At 35.0% G+C, this 13,300-nt stretch overlaps 1 protein-coding gene across 1 annotated transcript in view; it reads left to right on the top strand.

Annotated features, from left to right (window-relative positions):
• LOC135210861 (uncharacterized) overlaps nucleotides 1–13,300 on the top strand; it is a 416,274-nt gene that overhangs the window by 397,925 nt on the left and 5,049 nt on the right. Inside the window, 1 exon segment of the mRNA XM_064243762.1 lies at nucleotides 10,223–10,360. Coding sequence (XP_064099832.1) covers nucleotides 10,223–10,360 — 138 coding nt within the window.

Here is a 13,300-nt window from a genome sequence, read left to right as displayed (position 1 = left end):
GTCGGGATTGGTTGTGTGCTCCTTCATAAGGTGTATTGTCATATAAGTGGATCAGCACCCATTGACAAAGTCCTTTTAGGCTCTGCCGAGTAAGCGGATAAGACCCCATCGCAGACCCACAAGAACTCTTGGCCATAGATCATATACTCGCTAAAGTTTCTTGAGGTGATGCAGACTACTGGGCAAACACCCACGAAGTCTACCACCTATCAGGTAGGAACCAAGGTTTTATTTATACCTACAACATATGTTGTTTACCTGTCTATTCCATATAGAAGCTGTCTCTTACCCTCCACCGAAGGGTGCCAATCAGCTATGTGTATATCTGACAGGTAAGTGTTGTATGAAAATGATATTGTTATGTTTACAATAAAGTTTCATACATACTTACCTGGCAGATATATACAATTAAAGGCCCACCCAGCCTCCCCGCAGGAGGGGGGGGGGGAACAGGTGGAAGAGAGAAAATATGATACTTGGAAAACGGGGATGGTTCCTATCCTGCCACCCCACCCAGGCAGGCCGGTAGATCACCTGACCTACCTGTAGCGAGTGGCGCGAAATTTGAATTTCTGTCGGGACGACGGAGTCTTAGCTATGTATATATCTGCCAGGTAAGTATGTATGAAACTTTATTGTAACATAACAATATCATTTTTGGTTAGATTACAACAAAAATTTTGAGGTTATGATGATTTTCGACACTTTTTATGTCATATTTTTTAAATTTTTTTAGTGACGCCTCATATGTGGAACTAGTTTCCAAGTGAATGAATACACTAGCTTGGGATGCGCAGTTCATAACAGTCCAAAAAGCACAAAATAATTGAAAAAATCATTGCTTGTTTCTAGTATACATAATTAACAAAACTAAGTTTCTGGTTAGATTACAATGCAAATTCCAAGGTTACGACGGTTTTTTATGCCTTTTAACGATACCTCATACGCAGAACTAGTTTCTGAGTGGGGGGCGCATAAATTAATTTAATTTACAGTATTAAACCTGTATGGTAACCCATAGTCAAAGGAAGGATAAGGAACGGCATTCTCCAAACAAGTATACATATCCTTTAAATACAAAACAGCAAAAATATCCATTGAAACCATTATTTCCTTCAAACTTAAAGAATCCTTTCCATTATACTCTACTTAGACTTGGATATAAAAACCATAGTTTTTCTCTTCTCTCTCTCTCTCTTTGTATTTTCCGACGAAAATAATCACTAATTAGTGTATTTTGATGTTTATTTTCATGACTAAATACATTTTTATAATACAAAAATGATTTACTAATTTTCAAATATTAATTTTGATTAACCCTCTTACGCCGACTGGACGTATTTTACGTCAACATTTTTTGTCTCTCGTGTGCCGACTGTACGTATTTTACGTCGACTTGCAAAAGTTTTTTTAAAATTCGTTGGAAAAAATACTTATAGCCCTACCAGCCTAAAACTTTGAATCAGGCTGCCTTGCCTGGGATGCCTGGGAGTTCACGGATCAGGTGTTGTTTTGTTTACAATCATTACGGAGGCGCGCAAGCACGAATTTCTTTCTTGCCGCACTGAAAAGTATCTGTGACACATCTCGGAAATTATTTCATCACTTTGACATAATTTTTGTACCATTGTAAATTAGCCGTTACATGAGTATATATATGAAAATGTGCGCATTTTTATGTAGAAATACAACAATAAAATACTCATGATTGTAGCTTTTTATCAGTTTTTTGAGATATTTTCATATAAGTAACGATAATTGCCAAAATTTCAACCTTCGGTCAACTTTTGACTCTACCGAAATGGTCGAAAAACGCAATTGTAAGCTAAAACTCTTCTCTTATATTTTAGTAATATTCAATCATTTACCTTAATTTTGCAACTAATTGGAAGTCTCTAGCACAATATTTCGATTTATGGTGAATTTATGAAAAAACTTTTTCCTTACATCCGCACGGTAACTCTTCCGAAAAAAATCATACATGCAATTGTGGTAATGTTTGCACCATTTTAAAATTAGCCGTTATATAAAGTTTTATATATGGAAATGTGCGCAATTTCATGCACAATACAACTAAAAACAACCATGGTTGTAGCTTTATCAGTTTTGAGTATTTTCATATAAAAAACTATAATTGGCCAAAATTTCAACCTTATTCGGTCAACTTTGACTCTACCGAAATGGTCGAAAAAAAACGCAACGCAATTGTAAGCTAAAACCGCTTATATTCTAGTAATATTCAAGCATTTACCTTCATTTTGCAAGAAATTGGAAGTCTCTAGCACAATATTTCGATTTATTGTGAATTTATGAAAAATGAAAAAAATAACATTTTCTTTACGTCCGCGCGGTAACTCCTCTGAAAAAATCATACGTGCGATTGTGGTAATGTTTGCACCATTTTAAATTAGCCGTTACATAAAGTTTTATATATGAAAATGTGCGCAATTTCATGTAGAATACAACAAAAAATAATTGAAGGTTGTAGCTTTTCTCATTTTTGAAATATTTGCATATCCACCCCCCCCCCGATAAATAGAAAAAAAACCACGTTCGGTCAACTTTGGCTCCCCTCCCCCCCCTCCCTCTACCGAAATGGTCGAAAAACGCAATTGTAAGCTAAAACTCTTACAGTCTAATAATATTCAGTCATTTGTCTTCATCTTGAAACAAATTTGAAGTCTCTAGCAAAGCATTTAGATTTATGGTGAATTTTTAAAAAAATCTTTCCTTCCCTCCGCGCGCGGATTCTCCGCCACAAATCTCCGAAATGTGTACGTCCCATTCTCGGAATATTTGCTCCGTTTCATATTAGGCATTTCATAGAGTTTTATATATGAAAATGTGCGCAATTTCATGTAGAATAAAACGAAAAATATTTTGAAGGTTGCTGGCTTTTCTTATTTCCGAAATAATTGCATATAAAAAATATATATATAAAAAAATTCAACATTCGGTCAACTTTAACTTGTCAGATATGGTCGAAAACTGCAATTGTAAGCTAATACTCTTACAGTATAGTAATATTCAATCATTTGTCTTCATTTTGAAAGAAATTAGAAGTCTCTAGGACAATATTTAGATTTATGGTGAATTTTTGAAAAAAATATTTGTTTACGTCCGCGCGTTACGAATTCATGCATTATTTTGTGATAATATTTTCCCTGTGTTACTTTTATCGTTTTACAATGTGTTATATACCAAAATGATCGCAATTTAGTGTACAATACAAAAAAAAAGTAACTTGTTACCTTTAACCGTTTTGCGCACAGTGCGATTTGAATACAATTATATATGAAATTTCATTTTTGCGCTATCATATATTACATTATTTATATATGATAATTATAATTTTTTTCATTTCTGATGGTTGCATACTAAACTTCAGGCAATGACAAAAAAAGGAGCCAAAAATGAACTCTTAATCTTGAAAACTAAGCGCGCTGTGATTTTTTGAAAAAAAATATTTTTTCCGCTTCCACGCTCACTCCGAAACCCCTCCGGCATACGGGAGACAATTTTTTATTTTCCACTCCGGCGTAAGAGGGTTAATACTGTATTAGTAAGATGTATGTTTTTTTGTATGATAAATAAATTATTTACTATTTTTAAATATTAATATTAATTTATACAGCAATAATATCAATTCATTAAAGAAAATACCATAGTGAATTAGTAAGATTTTAGCTTATATTAAAAAAATTATGGAAGATTGAAGGAAATCCCAGTCTTCTTCCAGTAACCATTTCTCGAGATCCAGGTACTAAAACTGTCAGATATATCAAGTTCTGTGACAGCCAGGAGGGGGAAGAGCTGCAGTGTTGCAATCACGTGTTCATGAGATTTCCCCCCCCCCCCTCTCTCTTCTCTCTCTCTCCTCTCTCTCTCTCTCTCTCTCTCTCTCTCTCTCTCTCTCTCTCTCATTTACTGAGACTCGAGATTTTTTATGTACTTGTACTATTTGTTTTTAAATACTTTCAAATAATAATAATAATATAATAATGTATAATTACAAAATTCATATGTGATAGTATTTTAAAGAAATACAATACGTACTAATCTATCCATGTCACTTTTAATTAAGGTTAACTCTCTCTCTCTCTTTTTTGCCACACAAGATAATAATGTGTCATAGTGGTAACTCCCTCCTCTCTTTCGCTGGAAGCGTTATAAGTATTTTTTGAGAGAACAGAGAGAGATAAACTCTCTCTCGCTCTCTCTTTTACCAAGATGAAAGAATTTTTGTTTTATGGTACTAGTATGTAAAATGTGTTTATTGATAATTTCAGTTATTAATAATAATAATAATAATAATAATAATAATAATAATAAAAACTTTAATTACAAAATTCATAATGGTCGTATTTTAAAGAGATGAAAATGACCTTTCCATTTCACTTGTAAGGATAATTCCTCTTTCTTACTGAGATGAGAGAATTTTTATGGTAGATGCACGGGTTTATTATATTTTCAAATAATAATAATAATAATAATAATAATAGAAGTAGTTAATAATACAATAACTAATTTCAAAAGAAAATTCTTCCCTTCGTCTTTTCTGTATCAATTTCCCTACCTCATAACTCCAGTGATACTCGGAGCTTAACAATGCCATACAATGGTCAACGAATTTAATGGTTTTATGTAATCTCTCTCTCTCTCTCTCTCTCTCTCTCTCTCTCTCTCTCTCTCTCTCTCTCTATCTCTCTCTCTCTTTCTCTCTCTCTCTCTCTCCTCTCTCTCTTGTATTTTAATGAAAATATACAGTAATTTGTGAATACACAGTGTTGCACATGAAAAAAGTAAATTAGTGATAAGAAAAATTGCAAATTAGTGAAATTTTCCCTGTGGACATGTTTTCAAGAACGTCGTTCCGGCTTACGACGATTTTCGGGTTACGACGCATCTCAAGAACGGAACCCCCGTTGTAACCCGGGGACTGCCTGTACAATGAAATCACCAACACGAATTTACGTTAATAAATGAAATCGTATATGTGAACGAACGAATTCCGTGTGCGTACACAAACGCTGGTGCGAAGCAGTGGGTGAAGGACGCCTTCATGTAGAGCACAATGGGAGAGATGCTGACCAATAGGAGAGCAGGATCTTATGGCAGTGACTAGTATCAGGAACCAATGGGAGAGATGCTGACCAATAGGAGAGCAGGATCTTATGGCAGTGACTAGCATCAGGAACCAATGGGAGAGCGGGAGGATGGTGGGAAGTCTACTCAGTTGGCGGCGCACGAGTTTTAAAATTGTTATCGGTGGTCCAGGCAAATCTCGGGACTTTACAGCAACAACCTTTCATAACCTGAACCATTTTTGTATGTAGAGCCAAAAAATCTTACTTGCTTTCGTAACTTGAATTTTTCGTAAGCTTGGACTTTCGTATGTCGAGGTACTACTGTATATTGATTTTTTCTCTCGTCTCTTTTTAATATTTGTTTGGATACAAGGATCCAGAACATGTTTCTGCTTCAAGCCTTAGTGGTTTAGTGCAAGCAGCAGAAAGTCATATTAAGACCTAATTGCAAAAGGAGTAAGTGTAGAAACCCAACTTCAAATTGAGTAATTATGCAAAATATAAATTATCACGGCATAAGAGAAAACAGTTCTTAGCACTTTATGACAAGATAATGAGCTCAAAGCAGTGACATTTAGGCATTCTCAGTAAGCATATACATAAAAGGAAGTCCAGAAACTGCCATATTATTTTGAAGCCTTGAGTAATATGAGAACAAATGATTGAATTGTATATCTAAGAACATAAACTCTTTCAGGCCAGGCTAAACATACATTAACAGTTTAAGAAAATAAAGTTTAAGATCAGCCAAGTTAAGAAAATGAAGAGTTCCTTGTTGGACAAGTGGATCACCTGCTCGCCTACCAATTCGGTAATCACGAGTTCGGCTCCCCGCTCTGCCAATGTTGAATCAGAGGAATTTGTTTGGGGATTAGAAATTAATTTCTCAATATAACATGGTTCGGATCCCACAATAAGCTGTAGGTCCTGGGAGAGCCGGTAATCAGCTCAGTTATCTAGTTAAACTAAGATATACTAAAGAAAATAAACACATTACTGGAAAGAGGGAGATATGCAAATGCACATGGTTTATGAAATATCTAAAAAAAACATTTTCATACCTTCGACGAGAAGTTGAAAGTGAATATTTCCAACCCTGTGCAAGGCTTCTTTTCCAAGACATTCATAAAAATACACTAATTTTCTAATATATACATGTATGCATTTTTTGTTGTAAAATTACATTTAAAGCTTACATATAAAATAAAAGAAAAATCACCAGCAATCCTTGAGTAAATTTACAGATGTTCTTGGATGGGGAGATGAAATACCTTTAAATGATTTATACATGTTATTTCTAATGTTTTTTAGTACAGGCAGATCCTGGTTATTGGGGGGGGGGGTTGCCGATAAGTGAAAACCGCCATTAATCGAAACTTGGCGATTTATGGTGCCGATAACCGAAACTCGGCCCGTTGTAGCGCCATAAATCGCAGATTTTATGGGGCTAGAAAAGCACCATAATACCAGATCGGCAATAACCAGGGCCTGCCTGTACTTTACTTAGCAAAATTACAATTACAACTGACATACTACTATCATAAAAGATAAGAACCAAAACCTACTGTAACTGTGTATATTTTTGAGCAAATAATATACTGGGACAAGGAATGAAAGACATTCCCCCATGAAATCTCAAGTCAGACTAATCTCCTTTGCATCCCATTAAAGTGATCTTGACTAATCCCATAATATGAATTCCAATATCATGGTTCAAAGTGCTATACAGATACAATTATGTTACCCAGTAGATTTCTTGTGCCATTTTTGAGTATCAGGATGCCTGCCATTCCTGGCAGGTACTGGAAGTACAAGATTTTAATATTTTAAGGGCCTAGACAGATGATGCGTGAGAATAAGACAAAGAAAAAACATGCGAATCTCGTAGCTTTATGCTACAGAACCATATAATGAACACATCACAAACCTGTGAATGGTGTCCTTGAGATAACATTGCCACCACACATAATTATGAACATACCAGAAACCTGTGGGTTGATTGGGAATTCCAAATAACTGTAGCCAATACATGGTCCCCTTACTCCTGGTAATGACTAAGGATCTAACTATGATCTGTAACTTTGGCAAGAGGGTAATCCTACAGGAGAATAGAGTTGATTCAGTTGATTTTGTTAAATAGATAGTGTTTGTAATAGTAACTAGAAAGGAAAAATTTCTTAAAGCATATGCTGTGGTTATTTATTAAGCTTCTCATTCAGGATATCCTAAAAATTGAAGCACATTGGAACCATGCATAATCAAAACAGGCACATGCAGGAAAAATGCTTTCTGGCAAAAGCAAGTAGGAAGGAAATTATAATGTTTAGTTTCTTAAGAGGCATATTTAAGGTCTTGAACATGCTACTTTAGATGAGTAATAGGCCGGAGACAACCTTTCAGAATTCCAAAATAGTTTTCTAGTTTATGAAGAGTTGGATAGCAAATCTGTTGCTTAAGGTGACAGACAAAGTGTGGAAGGCTCATCCTATTACAAAGTCAGAATCCTGCCATCATTACTATTCAGAGCCTCCATTACCTCTTTCACCATAACTATCTAAATAATATGCTATTAGCTCTCTGAACGGCTGTTATATTCTGGCAAAAAAAGCTAAATTGAGAATAGCAAAGGCACTTGGACAAGGTCTTTATACCATTTGGGTTCTAAGAGTGTCATTTTCAAGATCTTGAGCAAACATTATCTTAGCAATGCTCATTGGGAAACTGAAAGGAGTAAAGGCAAGCTCCAAAGTTGTTCCCAAAGTTTATTCGTGTATCTGTAGAAGGGAATTTTGCTTCTAGGAAACTTGACAAATTCCTGTATGGAGAAGCAATGCTGAATCTATTACTGTATCGATGAGCTCTGGTGAAGAAATATCCCATTACATCTTGCTGCTTGGAAACAAATCTTCTTAAAGGTCATTACCCTTGGTGTGGTTTCTCTTCATTCTCCAGATATGCAACTGTAGTATTATGTAGCTAAAAACTTGGTCTGATCATGTGTACGACACAAATAATATGCCTTTCGCCCTGGAACATTTGCATTAGCCCAGAGCTTTGTCAGACTTCACAGGAAATGCATTAAAAAGGCATAATAGTAATTGCAAAATGGAATACATAGTGAAGTAATCAAGTTATTTGGGAACAAAACAGAAGGGCAGATTTTATAGGAATAAAGGATGAACGGCAGTTCATAAGTATGATCTAATTCCGTTGAAGTGATAGATATGAGACTATCAATTCATAGTGAAGGTATGGATTTTAGCTATGAGTAGTTAAGCCATACGATTTGCCTTGACTTTGTGATTCCACTATTCTTACTGGAAGTTAGTCACATATCAGATTGATTCTTGAGTGAAGAAAATTTTATTTAAACAAAGGTCTAGGTATTACTATATTAATATGCTTTCTGAACTCTGTTATCTGGTTCTACTGCCAATAATGTCAAGTAGAAAGTATGTATTGAATGTGTAATACAAAACTTGTAAAAATAGGCAAATTCTAAAGTTCATTTTAAGCATTACTGCATTACCCAAGAGAAATTGGGATTTTCTGCAGGTAACTAATATGGAAAATGTCACCTGCACTGGTATTTGAGATATAATTAGGGATGTCATGTCACATATAATTAGAGATGTCATGTCACATACTATGTGTTTTCATTAATGTCGAAGAAGTCCATCTCCTCATCTGCCACTTGGTAAAAGTAAAACTTGATAGCAAGAGATGTGTAAAATAGAACTTGTAATTTACTAAGTAGATAAGAAAGTTCTTTTTATGTTGTCTTCTCATTAGTTTAGACAAAAAGGGCCCAAACCAGGTTAACAAAAATACTTGTTTCGTTTTAAAAAAAATAAATGTCTTGTAGAAGCATATAATAAGTGTGTGAATTTGTCATTGTCAGCTGAAGTGCTGCTATAGAGTGATGAGTATATATTTTTGAATGGCCAAATATGTATTGAATGTTTTGTATCAAGCTGGTTTTCTTCTGTATACCTGGTCACTGTTCAATGAGTATTTTACCCTAGTTTACTGTACCCTGCATGGCTACTAGCCATTGCAAATAAACTTCATGTTTCCCATTCATAGATAATGTTTAGCTACTTGTCATTAGGTTTGTAATAGTACATGTATATATGTATATACTGTACCATACTTATACATATACATTATATTGTACCTTCTTTTCTAGTTACCCACCAATTTAAAAATTGATAAGTATGGATGTATAAGAGGATGTGATTTTATGAAAAATTTTAAGTGTTAATACAAGAAGCAAGCAACAACATTCACACACGGCAAAAAACCCTAATCATAAAGCATTCATGCATAGTCAAAAATCCTCCAGCATCTATTTTTTTAATTTTTGTAATGAAATGAAAGCCATGAATGCAGTAATTGTCTGTTCTAAACACTATATATGAACTTGGCTTTCTATTTTTGTGCAGGGAATTTAAACATGCAAAAAGTAACTCTTTGACATAAATTTACAAAAGTAATATTTTTTTGTAGTATTCAGTCTTTAGGAAAATAGTAATGCTGTTACATAGAAGTGCCAAACATTTTTTAAAAATTATAAAATCAAAGCTTTGTTTAGCTTAAATAATATGGTATCATTATTTATATAAAAAAATTTAAACTATAAATAATAATACATTTAGAATTAATTTAAACTTGGCTTTATTAAAATATTGCCCTATTTAATGTTATTTTAAATGCCATGATAGCATGATGCTTTATGAAGAATTATATGTCAACCTTGGAAGAGAATTTCTTCCAGAATAAAGAAGGGAAAAGGTTAAAACTTCAATAATTTACTTGTAAATTTGATGGGTCAGCCATTTTGTTGTTACTTGTGTATGACCCACTTTTTGTAACTTATGGTGTACATATATTTGTGCATGCTTATTCACACCCATTTATTGAGATTTAAGGAGTATTATATCTTCTAGTAACTGCTTTATTTTTAAATTAAATTAAAAATCCCCTTTTAAATATTTCTTTAAGTTACCATTGAACTAAACAATAAGAAAAAACTGGATCATGTTATAAATTGTTATTTATATATGTGTGTAATGGAAGAAAATATTTATGCTGTTGTATACATTTCTTAAAAAAAGATTATAAAATTTCCTCAGGTGTGTGTAACAGCCGTATTCGACGTGGGGCACCAGGTGTTCCTCCAGACTATGTAGCCACGCAACAAAGGATGAAACAAATGGGGCGAGCGCTGTCACATGATGGAGTGCAATATTATCACCATTCGCATCATGATGGTAAGCATGAATTTTCTCTTTGCCCTTTAGAATTTTAGCATAAATATTTCTTTGCTTTGTAAAGTATTCATAAGATAAATCTATAGATTTTTATTGCAAGTCTAACATTATACAATTTTCTTATTGTAATTGGACATTAGTTATGATACTAGTTGCATACCTGTACCAGAAAATTCCTAGGTTATTTGACATTTCAGACTGTGAAACCTCCTTTGCCTAACTTATCTTGTAAGAAATTTGTGTAATTCTTAGTGCATAGGAAAATGAAAGTTGTAATTGGATGCAGTAATTTAAAGAGGTTTAAAAAATGCCTCCCAGACATTTGATGAAATACTCCTCATATAGCATTGCAAGTTGAAATAACATGTAACTATTTTTAAAGACATGCATCTTAGGAATGCCATAGATAAAGATACATCACAACTACAAAAGTGTATTGCATCATAAAAGTAATTTTAAAGGGTAGTTTTTGACAGCCTGAGGAAAACTGTAACCCTCTCTTAAGATTGACTTAGTTCAGCCAATTTAGCCAAAGATGATGTATTCATAAATATTAGTCTGGCTATTTACAGTAGTGTATTGGTGTGAATTGAAAAATACAGCCACTTTCAGATTTAATGCATCCATCAAGATTTGGAAGTGTGAAATGTTGAAGCTTAATCCTAGGCAATATTTGCCATTGATTGATAATAGCCAAGAGGCATACTGAAAAGCAATGCTTTAGAGAAGGAACGCAAAAAACACTTTATGTCTTAGTGTAATGTCTAGTATGGGTGCCCCATTAGCTTGTGCTCATGAAAGGTAGATTGGTAGCAGTTATTAGCAAAAATCAGTAGTTTGTTTAGAGCTAAATTTAACGGCACTATTCTTAAAATTGTTGACTTGCACTGTTATTTTGAGTTTAAATGTATCGACTTTCAAGTGACTAGACTGTACTCCAGTACTACTATATTTTGTTGTATTCCAGTCACAGAATTTCTAATAATTTATCATGTGTTACACGCAGTTTGTAATGAAAAATTATTTAAATGCAAAGGCGAGAGTGGATTTTGGCAACCTCACCCCCCCCCAAACTAGTGTACAAATTTTTTTTATTTATTTTAAATACAATACTGCAACACAACAACATGTAGAAAAAAATGAAATTTTTTTTTATCAATTTGTATTTTTCATAGTTAACAAACCTGAGGTCACAACGATAGGATATCTTTTAATGCCAGCTGGAAACCAGTTAAAAACAATCAAGAGATTGTAATGCAAGGAATCTGTGGCATCTGGCAACTTATAAGTATACGCAATGCAAATTACTTAAGGTTCTTTGCAGTGTCCCTTCGGCCTCTAGTTGCAACTACTTTCATTCATTTTACTGTACCTCCGTTTCTATTCTCTTTCTTCCATCTTACTGTCCACCCTCTCCCAACAATTGTTTCATAGTGCAACTGCAATGTTTTTCCTCCTGAAACACTTCAAATCTTTTACTGTTAATTTCCGTTGCAGTGCTGAATGGCCTTAGTTGCCCCAGTGTTTGGCATAATGCCAAAAATCTATATAAATCAAAATCATACGTATACAAGGTAGAGGCCGAACCTCTCTCTTATCCCAGGATAAGAGAAAGGTAGCTAGAAGTCGGCAATCAATGTTAAGACCTCAGATTTGTTAGCTATGAAAAAATAATTGCAAATTGATTAAAAATTTGTCATTTGTTCATATGCAGAACAAAGCTTTGGTTTTATCAATAGGAGAGACTTATACTTGGAGGGAGGTAAAAGTATCCTGAACTGACTGGTTTCAGCCCACCTGACCAGGCTTCCTAGAAGTTCAAGTTCTAAAGAAGGGAGTTGGAGCCCGTGGGAGAATAGATATGTGAGTATCTAAAGACTCAGCCTTCTGGGACTAAAGACAATGATACATGTCCAGATTCATAGCATCTATGGAAGACCAAGAGAACTACATCTTTTCATGAAACAAACCATGTAGGCCACAAGAAGTATGTCACCACTCCTCCCTCCCCTTGCTAAAGAGTGGAGTAAATTGCTACTGAGAAGCAGATTTGTCTATTCTATGGAATATAAACTAAAAAGCAACTCTGTATGGCATCCCAACTCACCTTTATCAGACCAGTTCTAGCGTAGGACTTGTCTGTTCTTCAACCCTCCTGTAGGAAGGAGAACAGAAAAAAGAGAAAGGAGGAGACCAGCAAACTCACTCATTCTCTCTTCCACACAATCATCTTAAGTAAGCTACAAACTGTCCTGCCAGGGGCACTGGATAATCTGCACAACTTGTTGGGCAGCCACCCCCAGACCCAAGGAAAAAGTGTCCAAGGACCTGTGGGCAACATCCTTCAGGTAAAAGGAAGTGAAAGTGGTTTGCCAAAGCCAGGAACCAGCTTTATAAATCCTATGAACAGGCAAGTTGTTCTTAAAAGCTAGAGAAGAACCCAATCCTCTGATGTCATATGGTCGTCTATGCACAGTATCTGTGACAGAGTGACAGAAGTTGAAGCCAGAATGATGACCAGTACAGTGGCTCAAATGAAGGTCAAGTGAGACTACATACTCAGTATCAGGGTAAGATCATAGTTGGAGGCTTGGGTTCTCTTGCTGAACAGGATTGCTCAAAACTCCTGAACAACATTGAGATTTCCCAGGATGAAGACATGTCCACACCTTTCAGGCATACGATCACCAAGGCAGCCCTGTAGCCTTTGACAGTATAGACAAAGACAAATAGACCTTTCTCACTTCTGAGAAAAATCAGAAAATCTACTATTCGCTGAACAGAAGTTCCGAGTGGAGAGAAACCCTGTCGACGACACCATTCAGAGTACGGCCCACTTGCCCTGACCTGCTGCCTTGCAAGAAAAGCCTCTCGCTCAGAGTAGATACTTGACAGTCTCCAGCCGTGAAGAGATAGGGACCCTACCAACTGGTGGAACCT

This window comes from Macrobrachium nipponense, chromosome 4 (assembly GCF_015104395.2).
Source record: "Macrobrachium nipponense isolate FS-2020 chromosome 4, ASM1510439v2, whole genome shotgun sequence".
In the NCBI taxonomy this organism is placed as follows: domain Eukaryota; kingdom Metazoa; phylum Arthropoda; class Malacostraca; order Decapoda; family Palaemonidae; genus Macrobrachium; species Macrobrachium nipponense.
This window is presented reverse-complemented; position numbering and strand designations above follow the sequence as displayed.